Genomic DNA, 21,343 nt, shown 5'->3' with positions numbered 1-21,343 from the left:
ACACACACACACACACACACTCTGTTGCACACACAGGTGCACGTGGTTCTCCCTGGCGGTAAATAACGCCGTGACCAGACTTGTAACTGGAGCCCACCTGCATACTGCAATAGAGCAGGACATGGGAGCCTAGATTTTTTTATATGTGATATGCTATATCTTTTGGAAATGTGAATTGCAAAAAAAAAAAAATCGAATAAAAAAAGTGATTCTGCAGAGGAGCCACAGTCCACAGCCTGCTTGCTTTATCATATCATTTGGCTTAACACAATCCTATCAGTGTAATAGCCAATGTGAATATTTAGATAACCTGTTAGGCCTGTCCTTGATGGTAATTTATGTAGAGACTACTTTTTAAATCTGTTTTGGAGGAATAAAATAAAATCAAAACTACAGACATATTGGATAACAGCTCTTCCAAAATGTTCTCCACTGAGTTCTTGGCTACCAGAAAGCAATAGTTTTTTTCAGAAGGCCTCCCTTTATGCCACAACCCCCGACTGCCCTAAACCTAATGATCTGTATAATATTCAATGATGTTGCTATAGGGACTGGTGTGTTTGTGGTGCTCAAGTGAGTTTATTGTGACTTGATGGTATTTTCTAGCTCTTATGAGATAGAATACCGTAATAGGCTATATAGCCTACTGTACTATATTATAATAGGCCTATTCCTATAATATTGCTATAGGACATTATATGGTTAGGAGTTTTACTGTGACATTTTTATTGGGACTACAGTAGTTCTTTTTGGTAAGGGGACGTATAGCCCAAATAGTGTGTATATTCTGAAAAAAAACTTGGACCCCTTACATAGACTAAATTAGCCTACTGATAACTAGCCAGACATTATTATTGGGTCAATAGTAATTATTAGAGGTAGGTCACCAAACTATCAAAAGTCTGTGCCGTGCGCCATTTTGTGCCGGGTGGGCGTGGTTTCCACACCATTTAAAGCTGGCACATGGCCCGTGCTCGTGCCGCTCTTGCCTATCTGAAAGTTTGGCAATATTGGGGAGGGGTAGGCCTATGTGTAGTGGCCTATGTGTAGTAGCCTACTCACGGAGAGTGATGACGGTTAGGTAAACAATTCGAGTTTGCACAGTTTGGTACCAAAACATAAGTGTTATTATCAGTGTTTCCATTAGGCTGCTTTATTTAGAAATAAGACATGTTGTTGAATATAGCTACTATAGCCCTACTAGTCAGATTATGCTGAATTTAAACGAATTAGGCTACTACCCCTGATGCAGCAAAGAAGCGCACCCACTGGTCTTGGTGGATGCTTCCCTGATGTGTTTTTTTTTTCTCTCTACCCTGATCTCTACTTTATGTTATAATTATTAAAAACACTACACATGTGCACTCACTTACACCATACCGTACCATACCCAACTGCCGCCCATGCACCAAGCCTGTTGCACCTCGGCACTGGTTTGCTGCCAGCACGTTCCCCCGCCGTGGCGCGCGGAGCCTTGTTTCCATACACTTCAGCATGGTGGTACACGGGATCCGAGACGAACCGCCCTCCGCTCTGACGTGCGTCGCTGTCCGCCCACTGAGGCGCCTTATCTGTAGAAAATGGGCCGTCCCTCCGCCGAGGATACAGCGCCGTTTAACACGTGAGCCTCATGTGACAGAGGTAGGTCAGGCTGAGCGGAGAGTCAGAGGGTTTATTTAACACGTCGCTCTGTCCTCCCCCACTTTCCCAACGCGCCACCAAGAGGGTTACCTTCTGCGGCGGGACTACGGCTGGGACTAACTTAAACGATTAACCTTTACATTATAGAAAGAAAAACAACTAGGCGTGAAATAATGATAAATTGACCGTTTTGAATATTTTTTTTTTGCGATTGAAACATTTCAACGCATTTCAAAGATAAGTGCTTTACAACTATTTTTTTTAACCGCGCGCTAATAAATGCATATTTGTTAGTGACTGCATTGGAAAAGTACCTCGACTTTTGACTGCTTGACTGGAGTAAAGAGAATGGAGCGAATTCCAAGCGCGCAGCCACCTCCTCTGTCCAAACACCAGACGGCTGATCTGTCAGACATGCAAGGGTAAGTTGAAGTTTGGAAAAATGCCTTTGCCTCAAGTAGGCTACACTTCTTTATGTTATTCATTTTAATATTAGCCTACCTTACACGGCTTCCCCCGACCATTACCTCATGGCTCACAGTTGTGCTTTCTTTACGTTTCTTTAGGATGGATTTCCCGATGTATGTTTATAAGCCCAGGCGGGGAATGAAGAGAGGCGAGGAAAGCAAGGTTCGTTGATATTGTGTTAATATGTTCTGAATATTGGCAAGTTATGTTATAGCTATAGAGTGTTGAATAAAGGTGTAAATATCAAGGAAATTAGGCTGCTATTTTCTGATGGTCCCATAAGTGGATGACCTATTTTCTGCTATGACATAACTCCTGGAGTCCTCCCTATCAGTGTGACTGCTGCTGATCATAAAGAACTACCAGCTGAATTTACTTAACAATGGTGTTATTCTTGCAGGAAACCTACAAGCTGCCTCACAGACTTATTGAGAAGAAAAGACGTGACCGGATAAATGAGTGCATCGCTCAGTTGAAAGATTTATTGCCGGAGCACCTGAAACTCACGGTAAGTTCATATGTGGGAGTGATAATGTGGTCGACAGTAGTTCATTCACCGCCTTTAGTGGCATGCACCATCGAGTGGCTATCTAGTGGTATTACATCCTCTCCACTCAATGCGTCAGCAGCTCTGTATGAATGACTTAGGCCCATACTTCAAATAAATTTAGGTTATAAAAATAACCTAAAATTCAGTGTTGTCAGCAAATAAAGTCCGTAATATTGTATATATAATTACTACACAAGACAGTGGATATGATCTCTGAAATACATCTTATTCCTTATTTTAGACACTTTTATTAATGATGGTTTTTAGCTGATGTTGCTACTGCTGTGGTGTTGTTGATCATGATGATGTTTGGACAGCCAAGTGTGACCTCGTGTATGTGTAGAAGAGCTTAGTTGCTGTGTGTTATATAAGAGATGAGGATGTGCTGACAGAGTGTCTCTCCTTTAGACTCTGGGCCATCTGGAGAAGGCTGTGGTTTTAGAGCTTACGCTCAAGCATGTGAAAGCCCTCACCTCTCTTCTGGAGCAACAGCAGCAGAAGATCCTCGCTCTGCAGAATGGCATGCAAATTGGTGAGCTGGAGATCACATGCACGCATACACACACACACACACACACACACGCTGAACAGGATGATTCTGTTGGACAGAATGCAAATCACTGAGCTGAATACACAATGACAGGATTATGCAGAACTGCATGCAAATCAGTGACTTCAAATATAGCCCTTTGCTGTTGGAGGGGAAATGCCTTTCAAACAGTCTTGAAGTGGTATTGGAAATAGGACCCTTTATTGTATCAAGTATAATAAAGGGTCTGTGGTTGAAGACATGAGGGGGAAATGGCACTAAGAAGATTCAACATCATGATATCTACATCAAATATCACCTTCATAGAGGTTTTCACAGTATTTGTGGTCATGGGAGTTGCAGTGTTTCTGACTGTGTGTGTGTGTGTGTGTTCTCGTTACAGACCAGCCCCCTGTCAGTCAGGAGAAGTCAGAGGAAATGTTCCGCTCTGGCTTCCACATGTGTGCCAAGGAGATTCTGCAGTACCTAGCCAATCAAGAGGCTGATGGAGAGCTCACGCCATCCCACATGATCAACCACCTTCACAAGTTGGCTGCAGAGGTTCTGCAAAGTCCCCTCCGACCCTGCACCCCCCTCAGCCCCCAGCCCGAGGAAATCCCTGCCCACCACCAGCACCAGGCTCACAAGGAGATCCCCACCAGCTTACCACCCAAACCCAGCGAGGGCTACGGGAGGAACTGTGTGCCTGTCATCCAGCGGGCGTATCCCCCACCAAACAGCGAGCAGAGCGGCAGTGACACAGATACAGACAGCGGCTACGGAGGAGAACTCGAGAAGAGCGAGTCCAGAGCGCTGCAGGCACGGCAAGACTACTACGGTCAGGAGAGCCAGCTGAAGAGAGCGCTAGGCGAGAGGCAGGGCTCCGGCATCAAGCAGGAGGGCGATGAGCCGCGCCATAAGCGACCCAGGGTGGAGTCGTCCGAGGATGAGCTGCTCTCGGGTGGAGAGTCGTCTACCTCGTCCTCGTCCAGCGGCTACAGTAGCTACATGAGCGTGTCCCCCCACCAGCCACCTCCTCCGCATCCCCTCTGCATGCCTTTCTACCTCATCCCACCTTCTGCTGCGGCCTACCTGCCGATGCTGGAGAAATGCTGGTACCCAGGGGCCATGCCCATGCTCTACCCTGGCATGGGAGGCTCCGCGTCCGCCATGCCCAGTGAAAGACTGACTCCTTCCCAGCTCATGTTGTCTCCCAGGGGCGGCTCCCCGGCCCCTGCTATGTCTCAGACCCCCATGGACTCCCCTGCCCTCCTACAGGCACTAAAGCAGGTACCACCCCTCAACCTGGAAACCAAAGACTGAGAGATGTGTAGGTGTAGAAGATTACCCTGTTCTACCCAGCAGGAGAGACATTAGTAGAAAGGAGAACGCGACCGGGACGTCCCATAACCCATCCTCATTCCTCTCCCCGGTTCTTTAGCCCAGAGGTCAAACCGCAAAAGAGACATCTAGAGATGATCAAGGAGAGAGGGAGGAGGGAAGCAACATCCATTCACACTCTGCTGAGGAGGACAGCAACGCAAAGCAACTCAGCCCTTCCCTTAATACTCAATGGTATTGCTCAGTGCAAATGTATCACACTCAACTGGATCTGCCCTACACACACGCACACACACACACACACACAAACACACACACACACACACACCCTTGGTTGAATGTAAAGGAAGAAATGTTTTAGATGCTGCTGTTGAAGTATACATACTGATGACACCGATGTGTCTCAGTTGTAGCTGTTGCCATAGAGACACACCGTCTTTGTACTCGTAGAAATTGTCGCACCAAATGTTAGCAGTAAGATTTCACCCAAAGTGTGCTACCTATGTACTCTAGGTCGCCATTACCATCACTGAAAATGCCCTCTGACCCAGCCCCTATAATGACACCCTAAGATACAAGGGTTTCCTCAAGAGTGTACAGACAAGAGCAAGGGTACACCCATTCATGGATGGAGGTAGGGGTCGACACATGACCACACTGAATGAGAAGTCTGTCATTCATTGACAATTACAAACAGTTGAGATGGATTTTCTGTAATTATTGTTAATAGACTTCTTGTACATCTCTATTTTTGATACCTGTTCTAGCACTCTGTCCAGAGGGATAGAAGGAGGGCAGAGTGTGGACAATGTTTGTTGTATGCTCAGATACTGTGTACATACTGTAGCACTGTGCTGGACCTGGTCTGCATATTCAACATCTGTTTCTGCTCAAGTCAAACCTGGTGTTTGTTCTTGCTGTTGCCTTTTACTTGTGAAAAGCTGATAAAACTCAGATGTTTATTCTCTGTACTTCGTATGAATACTGGAGTCAAAGGAGTGGAGAGAAGAGAAGTGAATGTAAAAGTTTTAACAGAAGACTAGTTTTCTATAGAAAGAGGTACTTGAGATTTTATATTTTGGGACCTACAAGAAAGATGTTTGATGTACATATTTTGTCTATAAATGTTGATATACATTATATAAGCGTATTAATAAAGTATTTTTTCCCGTGGAAATCTGGTTTGATCATGTGTGTGTATGCGTGAGAGAGAGAGAGAGAGCAGTGAAATGTAATCTATCAGGATCAAGTTCTTTTACTGTGCCACAACATCCATGTCGAGGGAACAGTTATGTAATGGTAGAGCTGCAGCCGGGCCCTCTCCTGCTGGTTAACCGTCTGTGCCCACTACTACTACAAGTAAACACACATGCGCATACACAAACAGTTTCAATTAATCTCCTGAGGCAATAATCAGGATCCAACTGCATCTTGTCAACAGCCTTGATAAAAAGACATTTTCCATATTTCTTGCTGGCTGTGTGGGTTAGCAGTTTTATGTTTAGTACAGTTGTATTCAAATTTTAAAAAGGAAGTAAAGTTAAGAGATATGAAATTTGTTTTAGATCTGAAGATACATATAATTTTAATATCTGAACAGATGTTGTAATATTAGAGCTGATTACATCATACTCTTATTATGTACTTCATAAACTAGACTGAGTGCATACTTAAAAACGTTGCCTAGATGTTAGGGAAAGGGTCAACTCAAGATGTACTATTGCGGTTACCAGGAAAGCACTTGCCGTCACAAATGTTTCATTTCCCAAGAATCAATACTAAATGCTAAAGTCCCAGAACCACCCCTCCCTCTACACACTACGCACTCTTGGCACTAATCAGACTTATATTTACCAACACATAGAACACAAATAATACTTCTAAAAATGCACATCATGTGTTTCCCCATAAACCCCTTGCACCCTGATTTTCCTTTTAAATTCCCCCTAAGAAGCTTAAAAGTTAGAAAAAACATTTTCCATACTGTATGACGTCTTATACGTATTCTGTATCTGCTCATTTCAACACTTCATTGAAGCTGTAGTATACTTATATTGAGTGAAATACTCAAACCCAAGATGCCATTTTTAATGGCTCCATCATAACATCACATTTAAAAAAAATCTAGATGTCTTGTGCATCATTTTATACACATTTCCTTGTAATTCAGTATGACATATTTTTGGAAACCTTGGGATCTTGACTAGAATTTGTAAAATATAGTTCTGTGGGTTTGAACAAAGCTTGGCAGCTCAACATACGTCAGTTGGCTATTCAGCTATTTGGTAGCACATACAGTATAAATTTCTCTGATGCTGAAGATATCAGCAGGTTATCGTTTTCATTTCTACACTGACCCAGTTCACCCATTGTCCTCGCTCTGCTTGAGAAACTGTTTAAGCACATCTTGCTTCCTCCTGGCAAGGTATGTGATCCACTACCAGGTTCCAGTATTCTAAGGGCATTGCGTCATTCCAGACCAGTTGTTTGTACAGTTGTTGTTTGTTGCTTGTATGAAGACCAACGCCATGACCTTGCCCCTAAATGTCAAGTAAGTTAAGTAGGTGTTGCATGTCTTATTGCTGTGCCTTGAGACACAATTAGCATCAATCTATCTTGATTTGAATATTTGATGTGATTTTTTAATTTATGGGCGTATCCTAGCTTTTATTTGATCTAGTTTAACATTTTGCAATAGTTTATTAATACTATCAGTAGTTGATTATTTTTAGCTATGTAGTTTAGGCAGACATTACAAACAATACAAACTTGAGTTCCTTAAGAAAGTTGTAACAATAAAGTAAAAACATATGATGCAATATGTGGCAATTAATATGTCTATTGGCATCGAAATCATCCAGGAAAGGTCTACTAAATAGTCTACTAAGTCTAAGTAAGTTACTTTCAGATTTTTACTTTATTGTTTAGAACATAAGTAAACTTGCCAAATGATGACTGGTTACCTGTCAAAGAGGCTGGTAGGGTCAGTTCATGAGCTACAGCCCAAGATTTACCAGCATGTGATTGGTGACTGGCAATTTTTTGGTCCCAGCTAGGCTTTGAATAAATGAGCTGTTAGATCACTGGGCTTATATTGCCACCTGCTGGGGAGGTAGAACACTTACAACCTGATTATTTGTCACTGGAGGAGATGTATTTTTTTTCCTCCAAAGACGGAGCCAGTGATTGTTTCATTGTATGAAAATCTCCCCCTAGGCCCAATCTTGGAATGTTTTGCCACATTTAGAGAAATGTATGAATAAAACCTTCCAGTAATACAAAAGACAATTATTTGAATATAACTGAACATCAACACCATGGTGGTTGCTGTAATACTCACTCAACTTATCACTCAGCCACGAGCCAAAATAAAAGATTACTCAAATTTAATATTTTACTTCTAATATGAGAAGGTAATGCTGTTCATTAGGCCTCCAACACGAAAATATAAAAAAGTAACATTGTAACATAATTGTTGCTGACAAAACCACTCCACCATCTCCACTCTTGCTCAAATGCATTTTGTTTGCTCTTCCTTCTTATACAAAATAGAGATCTGATACTGCACCAAACATTACCTTGGCTCAAAAATTGTAGAGTTCAGGCAAGGTAGGAGGAACCTGCACACCTTGAATACAGGCAAGAAATGCCAATAATGGACAAAAACACGGCGAAGCTGGTAGCAATGATGATTTCACTTGGTGCATTTTGAGCACCTTTGCTTTTGTCCATCTTTAATATGATTAAATAAGATCATCTTTTGCTACCAGCCACGCTGTCTTTTTGTCGATTACTGGTATATTTTGCCTGTATTCAAGGTGTGCAGGTTCCTCCTCTCTTCCTTCTTAACATCCAAAACCACTAATGTTTATGCTCCCCTGTGCCACCACCTTTATATCTGGCCATGGTTTGCCTATGAGAGTTGAGAATGAACTGGTGCCTATGGAGGCTGGGATGAGAGGAAAGGGCTGGGCAGCGACTGGCAACTGCTCCAGCCACAATGTTTGGGCGCAGACTAAAGATCTCCAGGGCAGGGAGGGGACCATGGAGTGAAGGAAGGCCCCGGTTAAGAGCCCTGTGCTGGGGTTCAAAAGCTGTCCGAGGAAGGTAGGGCCTGGAGCTCTGTGACCCGAGGACTGGGTTGGGCTGGGATTTGGAGTCTGACATGCTGTAAGGGGGGCTAAGGGAAAAGGAAAGAGTTCTGGAGACCAGAGGAGCCCCGCTGCCACTAAGACTCAAACCCAGACGCCGGGCTTTCCTCTGTGGTTCAGTGTGCACCACCAAGGGCTGCTCAGGTGCCAAACTGCGGCAGGACCTGTGACCAGAGGACGTTTTCTGGCCCGTTCTTCTGCCCTCACGCTCCCTCTTAGGAGAGGCTGATAGCAGCTGCCTCTTTTTCTCTCCAACAGATTGGTTCTCCTTGCCTGAGTGGCGACAAGCTGAGGCTGCATAAGGCTTGTGACTGGATGATTTGTCTGTCCTTTCAACTCCCTCTGAAGATGATTGGACTGAAAGGAGCTGAGTGCTGAGAGGTGGGTCGGGAATGACAGGGTGTCTATGAGGTGCCGGTCTGGAGTGCCTTATGAGAGCTCCTTCCACCAACAGGTTCACTCCCACATACTGAGGCACTTCAACTGCAGCCTGGGTGAGGGATAAAATAACACACACACACAGCTGATTGAAACTGGGTTTGGTATGGCATCTATTGTCCTATGGAACTTCTATGGATAGGTTGATGTGTATATGCATTATATGTAGGGATGTTCCAACCTGTTTGTAGATGAGCTGGAAGCCCCCTGTGTAAGCACTAGGGTCAGACCGCCGGTCCAGCACAACCCTCAGTGTGTCCAGCTGCACAGCAGGGCAGAGGCGGGCAGTTACAGCTGTAGAACAGGCCATGGTGGGGCTGGCATTGATCTCCAGAAGCCAGGGCCTAAGATCTCTGCCCAGCATAAAGTCTGCACCGTAGAGCCCAAAGCTAGCCTTACGGCCCTCTACCAGGTCCTGGGCTGTCTGCAGGGCATGGATCACTGCCTGCTGCATCCCGGGGACCACCACCGCCCCCCACTCCGCCCCACGGCCCTGCCCTCGCAGGAAAGCCCGAAATTCAGAGCAAGACCACATATTGTCCTCCGGCACCCCTGGATGCCGGTCATGGGACGGCTGGAAGTGCTTCTGGATGGAGTTGTTACACAGGTGGACTGAGCTGAGAAAAAGGATGAGTAGGAAATGTGTCAGTTTTCTATGAAATCGGTACATTGAGTCCTATTTGTCCTAAACCCGGCTCCACAAACAAAGGAGATACACAACTCTTGAAATCTTTTTTTTTTCTTTTGTCTGACCCCCTTTCTCCTGCCTCCCGCCTGACCTGTCCAGGGTTTTTGTTGAGTAGGGCTGAGTGGAGAAGCGCAGGTAGCACTCTCTGTAGAACCAGATGGTCAGAGGGTTCCAGTCGGTGACAAGGAACCACTGACGGAGGTCAAACTTGGTGCCAAGGACCAGCAGAGGACGTTCCAGGTACTTCTGAACCACCCACTTACTGTCTTTAATCAGGGCTGGATCACTGTTCACCAGTGTCAAAATCTCATCCAGACGATTCATACACATTATACCTGCATGGAGATGGTCATAAACTTAATGTAACAAAGGAGAGAAAGAAGGCAACAACAGTGATCGAAACAGATCAAAATTATGTTATTGACTACAACAATTTCTAAATTGCATGAGTCTTGAATTATATCCATTGACAGGTGTTTTAGATGGCCTCCTAAACAAGGTATTCTGCTGTTGTGCAGACTTGCAGGCCAACAAACAAGGTGGTGTACCAGAGAAATTCCTTCATTATATTCAAGCTGAGGAAATCCTAAGAATTAGCATCCGATTTTCCCCACCAAAATGAGATTTTTCAAGTGTAGAAAAATATAAGAAAAAATAGCATTGTGCAGCCTTCATGGGGTGGAAGTAAAAGTTTAACACAGAGCCTAACAATACTATGTAACTATTACTGAGAAAGGGAGCCTCACCCCTTCCTCGTGACTTGGCCCCTGGTTTGATGATCCAGATGTTATGTAGTCCATCTGTGTCCAGCTGTGGGCAAACCTCCTGTACTCTGGTTAACATTTCCTGGCAGCGCTCCACAAAGGCACTGCTACCCTTGATCAATGCACCTTCACTACGGACAAACATTTCATTAGATTGCCAGTTGATTAAGGCTTAACTTGATGTAATTAAATCTTAGGGTAGCTACTCCAGACAGTTGTGTTGGCATCAGCTTAAAGTGTCCAGGCTATAAGGTAACACTTTATTTGGACAGTACAATTTCGATACTCAACTATCAGGTGAGATGAGAAAGGTAGATGTTCAACAAAGTCACTCACTTGCCTATTTGCTGCAACTCTACAGGCTATGTAACCCTGAGTTTAGCCTAATCATAACGCCAACCCTAACCCTGACCCCATTTGTAACCCTAATCCCAACCCTGACATTAACTCTAACCCAGACAATATGAATATCTACAGACTACGTTTCACACTATTGTAAGAATCACCTGAAACTCAGTAGACTTTTTAGTGACACATTATAGTCACTTGATAAGTTGAGTATCAGCATTGGACTACCCAAATAGTGTGTGACCCAAGAAAAATCATTCCAGCAAACCAGGAAACTCCCAAAAAGCACACTTACTGCACAACCAGGTAGTAGTCCTGCAGAAACTGTTCCCACTGCTGCTCTGTCAGGGAGGGGGGTGTTTCCACGGTGACATCAATGTCACTGTGTTCTAGAATGTTGAGAAACTCCTGACATACATGTAAAGCCCTGTCAATCATTCCTGGACCAACAAATGGACGTTCCATGTGTTCCCACTCTACCTGTTGTCCTGTAGAGAGAAACAAGATTGTATGTGTGTGTGTGTGTGTGTGTGTGTGTGTGTGTGTGTATGTGTGTGCTCCCTTTGATCTACAATGACCTGGTTATAAAGAGGGTCAATTATTATTTTTTCTGCTTGATAGGGTATGCCACTGTGTCTTCAACGCCAGTATTCTATGTCTCAATATTGGTTAGTGTTTTCAAAACAGTGATATTCAGTTGAAATGTTGCACAGAATAATAGTAGTAGTAGTATTTGTTTCATTCACATTGTCCCGCACTTCATATCCTTGACCTGGTAAAAGACTTTTGGATGTGCACTTTTGGATGTGCATTTCTTGTTTATTTTGGATCCGGGTGTTACCTTCAGATTCCACACAGACATTGTCCTCAGCTTTTTGTTCCTCTCCTCCATCCCTCCTCTGTCTACTTGTCTCAACCACATACTGTAGTAGGCTGGTGCATGCTGTCCTCCTGAAGTCCTCTTCAATTAGACAGAGAGGAGGAGAAAGAGACAACAAGGACACAGGTGAGAGGAGGTGTGGTTAAAATTATAACACATCACCAATAAAACAAAGACAATGGCTGCCAGGTCGACTCATAGAGCAGACCTATGAAGGCGTGCTTCTCATCCTCTGCCCCAAGCCTGTAGCATCTTGGGAAGAAGGTGTCAGGGTCTGCTGTATCAAACCACTGGAGGTTCCGCAGGTTCACACATAGCCCCACCTGAGAGAAACAGAAATATATAGGGAGAGACAGAGAATATTGATGGACATATGGCAAAAATTGAGCAACTGGCATTTTTGCTAGAAGAAGAAGAAGAAGTGTTGTGAAATGAGACCTTGGTGGTGAAAGTGCCAGCGTTTGCATAGTGATTAGTCATTTGGTCCTTCCGTAAGGAGCGACAGTCTATGGAATCCCGGCGTGTTGTCCAGTAAAAATAGGTTGTTTCATTTCGAACCAGGCGAGACTAGAATGAAATCAATGAGCCAAATGAGTCAGAATGCAGGGCATTATGAATAAGGACACGTGTAAAAACATAATGGGAATAGCAGAGTCGTGTTCATTTGCTTCCAGACCTTGTAAGATGTCAGTGTCAAGTTGGTCTGTTCTCTTGAACGTTATCTTACCATGAAGTCATACATGTCATCGAGGTTCTCCTCCTTCTCCCCTTCGTCCACTTTCTCTGAAAAGAGATGAGTAAAGAGCTGTGTGTGTGTGTGTGTGTGTGTGTGTGTGTGTGTGTGGACTTGTGCAGATGTGGGTGTAAATGGGTAGAGATCTTTGGACATATGTTGGTTGGATACAATGTATCATCTAATAGGTCTAGGGATATCTAACTAACACTCTGAAGTCCAAAGTCATTGAATGGACTAACAAACAAAATATGCAGATTTTTTTTAAATTTATTTAACCAAGAAGTCCCATTGAGATTAAAAATCTCTTTTTCAAGGGAAAACCTGGCCAGGACTGGCAGCAGCACAGATAAAAACAAATGGTTTCAGACAGACTACAATAAAAACAAATATAGGAACAGAACAGACTACATTAAAAGCATAGGATGCAAAATACAGCATATACTAACAAAATCTAAAAAGAATAGTCCGCTACACAGTTGAGAAAGTTGTTAATTAGAAAGAGTCACATTCCAATGAATTAGCCTCCAATTCTTTTACTTTGGATTAAGTAACTTGTTCAGATATGGAGATATGGAGCAATGGGAAAAACTTTCTGTTAATTGTGAAATTGTAGAAATGTCTTTTTGATGCATAAAATAAGACGCCTTTCAGCTTGCCAGTTCTACTGTGTAGAGGGTTTCAGACTATACCATACCCATTCTTGTTCAGTATTTCAATTATGCATGTACAACCAGTATGTTCTTTCTGCATTGTTTCAGATTAGTTAGATCCTACTGTATTATTCTAAGTGCCACAACTATGACATGAAAAGAGGATTCTGGGAGTCAACATTAACATCCAACCTCCAACAAGCACCTGCTGAAGAACCAAGAGCTCTACATCAGCATGCACAAACATATTTACCACCAATTGTGCACATATAGGGATAGCAAAGTAATTTAGGATAGGATGACTTGTCTCACCAGCAACATCAGCGCTGACATCACCATCATCGCCATCCTCTTCCTCATCGCCATGGCAATGAGGTACTCGCTGGACAGGAAGGGGCGAGCGACGTTCCACCCACCCTCTTGCCCACAAGGCAGCACGGATCACAGGATAGGGTCCCTGCACTGAAAACACCTTCCGCAACTGAGAAACAGGGGAGCAGGGATCAAAAGAGTCAGAAGGAACACACACAGATACAATCCCAGGAGGATTGTGGGTGAATGCCCGAGAGGAGGTACAGTATATCTAACTCTAAGGTCTGTATGTGTGATCACTTATTGTAAGTCGCTTTGGACAAAAGCGTCTGCTAAATGACGTAATGTAATGTAATGTAATGTAATGATCACCTTCACGGCTTTCTCCACCAGGGCCTTGGCTGTTCTCAGTCTGTCTGGGTTGATCGCTGGCAGGCTGGGCACACTGCGACGTAACCTCCCCTCCATTGGAGCCACTATGGAGTGTAACACTGAGTCAAATTTATCTAATTGCTCAGAAGAGTATGTGTGTGTGTGTATGTGTGTGTGTGTGTGTGTGTGTGTGTGTGTGTGTGTGTGTATGTGCATTCACTCTTACATGGCATATGTTGCATGCTGCCTTCTCCTAAGTTGATGAAGTGACGTTTTCTGCTCTCTGATCATAGGAGCAGATAATTATTATCATCATTATTTTCCACACCATCATCATAGTTATTCAATTAGATAGATAGATAGATAGATAGATAGATAGATAGATAGATAGATAGATAGATAGATACTGTATTAATCTACATTAATAAGAATCTAGATGTTTAGTCTTCCTAAATGAAGCCAACCATCAGAGACTAAAACATGCAATACATAATAGCCCACTCTGTAGTTAAGGAATAGACAGACAAAGCCAACTCTATAAATAGCATGGCACGTGGCACCTACTGTACTTTGTCTCTGTCCTGAAGGATGTAAATTGGGTCAAGCAGGCAGCTAAATCTGGAGAGAGCCTGCTACCCAGACACCTACCCAAGCGCCCACATATAGCCTACATAGTACGCACACACGCACGCACACACGTGCATGCACACAAAACACAAAAATCACAATGGAGACAAATGTCAATGCAATGTCGACATACTGCATGTTCTCCATAGAAACACAGCCACGTCTAGGCTGCATACTTCTTGCAACGAATGACCGTGGCTCTATGAAGCAACTGCCCTCTCTCTAACCCTGTTAGGCACGCATGGAAACTCACATTGTAGCCTAATTCATCTCAAAGAATTACTGGTGAGGTTTTACTATGAAAATTAACATACAAACCTATTTTTCCTCGTCTATGCGTGTATAGGTGCGCGCACAATGAATTCTCACTTGGTCCCCAGCAGTGCGCCCAGCCGCCTGCTTCTCACTTTCCCAGTGACCCGACCCGACTACTCTCTCCACTTGCGCAGTCCCGCCCCCGACATATTCCCGCAGACTGTTTATAGTCCCCATAACAACCGTACCCAGGAGACACAGGACGCCGCGCAGGCCGATGAAAAATCTACCACCTCTAGCCAAGCGTGGAGGAAAGTGGATCACTTATCTGATGCTATCAATTGCAGTCTAGTTTACAGTATATGGTGAGTGCGTGCATAAGAACATGCAATCCATTTGAAAATTAAAACAAAGGAGACCATAAACCATCATTTGTGTGGATATATATCTAGCAAGAGGTTATTCCCCCCCATCAATTAGTAGAAGTGCTCCAGTATTTTCCATGCAAATTTAACTGAATGCGGACATGGCTTCTTAGCAGACAGTGAGCTAGGATCTAGTCCAACTAGTTGGTGATAGAAAACCCACTGAGCTAAATTCAATCCAGTCTTTGACAATGGAGGGTGTGGACAGTCTCATATTCCTTTTGACCAAGAGATATCACGCAGAAGCACGTGTATGAGAGAGAGTATGCTATGTGTGATTTATCAGCTGTTCCATTAAACATTTTTATTGATTTCTAACAAACTCTACCTGTCTTAGGCAACTAATATCAGCAGTGCCAGAAAAACAATAAGGCAGTTCCCATAGGCCTATTCTAACGCATTACAGTTACTGTAAGACATGCAGGGCATATCCATTTAATTGCTGAGACTGTTTTTCTCTTTGGCACTTGTCCATCAGTGCTGCAGCCCATGGCCACGAAACTGCATTATCATGGGCATGATATCCTACTTTGCCGCCTACCACCTCATTTCACCAGTTTATGCTTTGCAATGCAATGGTGTAGGATGTCAGTCCTTTCTGAAAAATAATTTCAGTTTCTAGGCGCACAGTGCTGACACATTTTCCACAAGGTGGCATCCAAAGCTTTCTCAGTAAAGTCTGTTAAAAAAAAAAGAAATACTATCTCTTGGCTACTCCAATATCAAGCTGGAAGTTCCCATGAGTAGGCTATTTTTCTTTCACATTTTTTGTGCTGTGATGCTCTTAAAAACGCAGATTAAGAGTGTTTCTGACCATAGAACGTCTTAAGGTAGAAAAGATCATGAGGCAGCTTAAATTTGACTGCCAATGCTGATAAAATATGCACGCAATGATTATAACCACGATAAAATGTTTAGTAGAGTGAAAACACCAACTGCAAAAAAAAAATTCAAAAGACGTGAATTGCAGGCTATATGCCTAGTTTTCAGGCATAATTCAGGACTTTTTTTTTTTTTTTACACAAAATGGGTGACTTGTGGCTGTTGTGGCAGATATCTAAACTTCAGGGATTGTTGAACTGAGGAAGAAAAAGTGTGTGTGTGTGTGTGTGTGTGTGTGTGTGTATTTTGACACAAAAATTTTGACAAAAGTACCAAAATTTGTCTACTACAAATAGCAGTCATTTCAACCTCTATTACATTACAGACTTCATGAATTGATGTCAAATACAAGGAGTTCCATTACAATCTCAATACTGGGGTAAGTTGTTACACTAGCTGGGGTAAATTGTAACATTAAGAGGAAAGCGGCAAAAATTAAGCCCACACTATACAATTTGCATTACAGCAGCTTTATTAAAGAAATGAAATAACAGTCAATGTGTCAATGTGTCAGTGTGTGTGTGTGTGTGTGTGTGTGTGTGTCTTTGACTATGCTGATCCTTTTGAACTGAACCATTTTAACTTCTCTTAACTGTGCAGACATGTATGGGTTGTCTTTTGAACAAAATCAACTTAAATCTCAGTCAAACTTAAATCAAAACTTAATTGACTTGAAATGTGCTGTTCCAAAGAGTCACAGTAACAGTTTTTTCAAAAGTGTTACAACCATCCCCATTTCTATCTGTAGCATGGATGGAACACATCACGTTGCTTGAAAGACTGCTGTTTAATCCAATACAAGTTCAATCATTTTAACTTCAACACCATCAAATAATCAAAATAATCAAATGCTAATCAAAATTTTGATTGGTCCAAAAAATTACTTTATTACCTCAAAATCTGTTTTTTGGCTTTAAAATCTGCAGCTTTGCTTACACAGCCATGAAACTGCACATGTGAGATCAGGAAGGAAGTGTGTGTACAGTAGTGAGCATATGACTCTAGTTTATCCCTGATTGGTGTTACTGGTGCTGTTACAACTAACCCCATGTTACAACCATCCCCGGTCTCCCCTACAGCAAGCCTAATCAACCATAAACAACTAAGCATTTCTAAACTGGACAGCTCCATTAACACTTACATTTACACATACCTGTCAAAAGTGGCTTCCAGAGCCCAATGTGCGCTCTCTCCGTCATTCAAATCCTCCCCAAGACCTTCCTCCTCTATGCTGTGATTGTTTATCAGCCACGAAATGCAGGGGTGAAGCGTAAAGAAATGCAACACGACCAAAGATGCACCTAAGGTATGACGCTCTTACCTTAATGAATTGTATAGGCCTTCAGGTGATATTGCAATACATTGTATTGAGTTGATATTTTGGATTCTGTGTAGCAGTAGCCTATTAACAATTACACCCATTTTTTACCCATTCTCAATCTCTGACAGCTGACAGCTCTTGCTTTGTTGTTATATTGATAGTGATAGATCATACTTAATTGATTAAAGGGATTAGTCAGATCCATAATTTCTACCTCTTTGTTGTCTCACCTCACCTGTTCAGTATCCTACACTGCTGCATATTCATGTCTTGCTATTGAACACTGTGTAGCCTATGCATTTCTTGCTTGACCATATTGCATATTAAGTCATACAATCACACACACCTTTTACAAAATAAAATAAAAAAGTAAACATATTATAAAGTCAGCATAATATTCCTACAGCCTTAAGCTTTGGACAACCGGAATGCGGAGTGTGTTGTAGCTTACGAGCAACAAAAAAAAAGAAAGAAAAAGAAAAAGAAAAAAAAGAACAATTGAAACATGCATCCCGGTACATCTTAGCAGCTTAAACGTGAAACGTGTGACAGCCAAATTGGAGATGCTGTAGAGTGGAGTAGACCTATAAGCTTACAATTGTCTTGGCTTTATCTTGTTGTCAGTCGGCCAGCAGCAGTGCGTCGCAGCCTGTTGTGTCTCTCTGCGCCCTGATTGGCTGCAGTCGGTGTGATGCTCTCTGCATCCTGCTCTCCCAGCCAGGACCGGAGGGAGGGGAGCTGCAAGCGCGGACGTCAAATCATCATAACAGAACAGGGGACGGTTGTCATTTTCGCTGATTTCCTCACCTGGAGGGAGATGTTTGCTCTCACCATGACCGTAGAGGTGAAAATATCTGCTGTTGCCAACTCGTGACTGCTTCTTCAAAACGTCCTCAGACAACGTAGTGAGGCTGAGCACCTAGCAGCCCCCTGGAAGTCTCACCTTTACACTCCGTGAACACTGAGCAGGTTAACCAGAAGGCCAGGATCATGCCCACCGGAGTCAACGACCCCGAGAGCATACTGAGCTACCAGGTACAGTGCGCTTTAAATGTCTCATGCATCTCTGGCCGGTTTGTACTCAGGGTGGTGGGAACAGCCTATAGCCTGTACACAAGGTCCAACGGCTATAGCCTACAGCTTTAAATCCACTGCTCAAGTAAAGTCATAATTTGCTATTCAAATGATGTGCTGTTTCGTGTTAGTGGTTGTTTTATTGATATAAAGGAACACGCCCGGCAGGCCTGCTTTCTCTGGCACTGTGTTGCATTTTGCCCACGCCAGGATGAGCTTGCTACAAAATCAATGCAATGTCTTTTTTACTCCCGACTATTTTATAGAGATAAACTTTCTGATTATGTCGAATTAGTAAAGGTGAGCTTGTGGTGGTGTGACACATACGGGTTACTTACCAGGGTGATGCTTGATGCAGAGGGTATTGTTGATGTTGTTATTCTCAAGTACTGACACGTGCGGTAATTCCCGGACAGCATATCACATTGCAATGCACTGCTCATCATCGCAGAGAAATGTTTTCAGAGTTCATTGGCTGATTTTTCAAGCACGCATGGATGTGATCCACAGTGGAAAGTCAATGCAGTACTGTGACTATGTAGCCGATCATTAAATAAATACAGATGCATTGCAACACTGATCAATCCCATTTGGGTGCCTATAAAATGTCAGCTGTTCGCCCCAATGTCACAGTTGTGTAGGCAATAACAAGACTGGGAGAGGTCAGTGGGTTTTCAGCTGGGTCTCGCATAGGCGGCGTGTTATTTTCTCAATTACCCTCAAATGACCTTGACGCCATCCTTATGCCGTGCACCGTACAGCTTTGAGTGGGCTTGTCTACTTCATTAAATTTGCGGCAGCCGATCGTAGCAGCAGGGGGAGGACGGCACGTTGTAAAGTGAGATTTGAAGGGGAAAATGACATGATCGTTTCCTGCTGATGCATGGTCGATTATCAGAGCCTCGGTCAGCTGAGAGACATAGGGAGGTAAACAGGGAACCAGTAGGCTCAGTATAGAGAAGGCATACCAGCACTGTTCATTCAACAACAGGAATGATACTAGCAGGCATGTATGAATGTGCTTGAACGGTCTAGCCTAATTAAATGTAGTATCACAGGTGTAGCTGAGCTCAAAGGACTGAAATGTACCCAAATAGTTTCATGTTATCATTGTGATTGATTTTAATATCTCGTATGAAGGGAGACAGAGGGAGCAGGACCAGAGATGACCATCAGTGTCCAGGAAAGTCTCTAATGTGTTCAGACAGGTTTAAGGGGGAGGGGGAATGGTCTGGTATCCTTTTTGTTCTGTCCATGAAGAAAAGTGAAAGCAGATACTGTAACTACAAAAGGCCTCTAAGTATTTTTCTCCCCAACATATCAATTTACTTGTTACCACTAAGCAGGTGGTCCATGATCTTTGCTGTTCTCCCCATCTATTGCCTGCTGATGTGTATGTTGTTTGCAAAGCAGAGCAGATGTTTCCCAGAGAAAAGCACTTTACCTCCACCTGCCCCTGTAGAATATTGTGGTTATACTTAAGTGCTGTAAGAGAGTAGCAACAGGATAAATGTTGTTTGTGGGTTAAGCATCTGTACTGCTGTTGACTGCTTAGTCCAATTGGCTGTTTAGTTGCTGATGTAATCAACTCTGGGCCATCTCTCCCTCAAAAATCATATTATTCCACTAATGCTGTATTCTCCCCATACTGTGTGATTCAACAAGTAGATGGGCGCTCAAACCATGGGCTGATTGCATAACACAGAGTGGTTTGGAAACCAAGAGACCCAACCAAAGCAAACCAAAGAAAACAAAACCATACCACACTGTACCATAGGCTGCCATACAGTACTGTACCATACCATACCTTACCACTTCACACCATACCATAGTTTTGGAAATACTGGATGAAAGTGGCATTAATTCATATCAGGATATAGTTTTGATTTAGGTAGAAATGAGTATGAGATATTCTGTGCTTGCATGGATTCCGATTTGCCTCATGCTTTGCATCTATCTGCTGTCTTTAATGTCCATGGACTGTCTGAAAACCAAACCAAATGCTGAGGGAGGCAGCGTCAAATGATGTGTAGAGGATCAGACCTGAGATTGAGAGACTGTGATTTCAATTCCCAGCCAGGTCATAACTCACAGCACTCCACATCATAAGATTGCCCCCGTAAGGCCCTTCAACACAATCTATTCGCTTTCACTTCATGTCACAGCTCCGTTTTCCAGTCATTTTTACAGCAGCTATCCTGTGTCCCTCCTAGTAAGCATTCATTTTAATCAATTTGGACACAAAATGTTGAGAGAGAGAGAGTGAGAGAGAGAGAGAGAGAGAGAGAGAGAGAGAGAGAGAGAGAGAGGGACCCATAGTCCCCTATCTTGGGAATGCATGTGTATTTTAAATGGCAACACCATACTTTTTGAAGAAACCTCTGAAGGATAAGTGTGTGCAATTTTATAGATCTGAGTTTTGACTCCCTTCAGTCCTTGCTTTTTGGTTTCAGAATATTTTTTAACATCTCATTGGATTAATTCGGTATTATATATTGCAAGAAAGTGAAGGAGAGACACTGGGTTTAGTGGGACCGTATTTATGCTGAAATGTTATGTTGCACCGCCTCAGTGCTCAGTATACTGCATGTTGTTAAGTCGTCTTTCAGCCACAAACCCAACCAAGGCCACAGTGGTCTTTGTAGACAGAGAGCACTTAGAAAATAAGAGATATGGAGAGACAGAAATAAATTTGTGGCACTGAACAGGGTGTGAATGACTCATGGGCTGTCAAAGCAGCTTCCCCTTTTGTCCCCTCTCCTCCACGTCTTACCAACTCTCTCCTCTCCCTTCTCACATTACCACCGTTCTCCCTCTTTTATCCATTCATGCGGTCCCCTCCTCTCTGTGAAGCGCTGTAGCAAAAGTTCTTAGCCTGTGTCTCTACATCA

The 21,343-nt window shown here is 43.2% G+C and overlaps 2 protein-coding genes across 2 annotated transcripts; one reads left to right on the top strand and one right to left on the bottom strand.

The window, feature by feature from the left end:
• Positions 1-1,668: 1,668 nt before the first annotated feature.
• LOC139927336 (class E basic helix-loop-helix protein 40-like) lies at positions 1,669-5,706 on the top strand. The gene is made up of 5 exons (XM_071919439.2): positions 1,669-2,063; positions 2,208-2,271; positions 2,510-2,617; positions 3,068-3,191; positions 3,592-5,706. Exons 1-5 carry the CDS (start codon positions 1,990-1,992, stop codon positions 4,509-4,511), a joined length of 1,290 nt encoding a protein of 429 aa, XP_071775540.2. The 5' UTR covers positions 1,669-1,989; the 3' UTR covers positions 4,512-5,706.
• Positions 5,707-8,390: 2,684 nt separating this feature from the next.
• ttll3 (tubulin tyrosine ligase-like family, member 3) lies at positions 8,391-14,851 on the bottom strand. Its single transcript, XM_071919467.2, has 13 exons — positions 14,814-14,851; positions 14,095-14,151; positions 13,869-13,972; positions 13,497-13,665; positions 12,526-12,581; positions 12,237-12,365; positions 12,007-12,121; positions 11,773-11,879; positions 11,214-11,398; positions 10,553-10,701; positions 9,898-10,141; positions 9,300-9,735; positions 8,391-9,170 (listed from the first exon to the last, which is right to left on the bottom strand). Exons 2-13 carry the CDS (start codon positions 14,108-14,110, stop codon positions 8,391-8,393), a joined length of 2,490 nt encoding a protein of 829 aa, XP_071775568.2. The 5' UTR covers positions 14,111-14,151; positions 14,814-14,851.
• Between the last annotated feature and the right edge of the window lie 6,492 nt (positions 14,852-21,343).

Source organism: Centroberyx gerrardi, chromosome 5 (assembly GCF_048128805.1).
Source record: "Centroberyx gerrardi isolate f3 chromosome 5, fCenGer3.hap1.cur.20231027, whole genome shotgun sequence".
In the NCBI taxonomy this organism is placed as follows: Eukaryota; Metazoa; Chordata; class Actinopteri; order Beryciformes; family Berycidae; genus Centroberyx; species Centroberyx gerrardi.
This window is presented reverse-complemented; position numbering and strand designations above follow the sequence as displayed.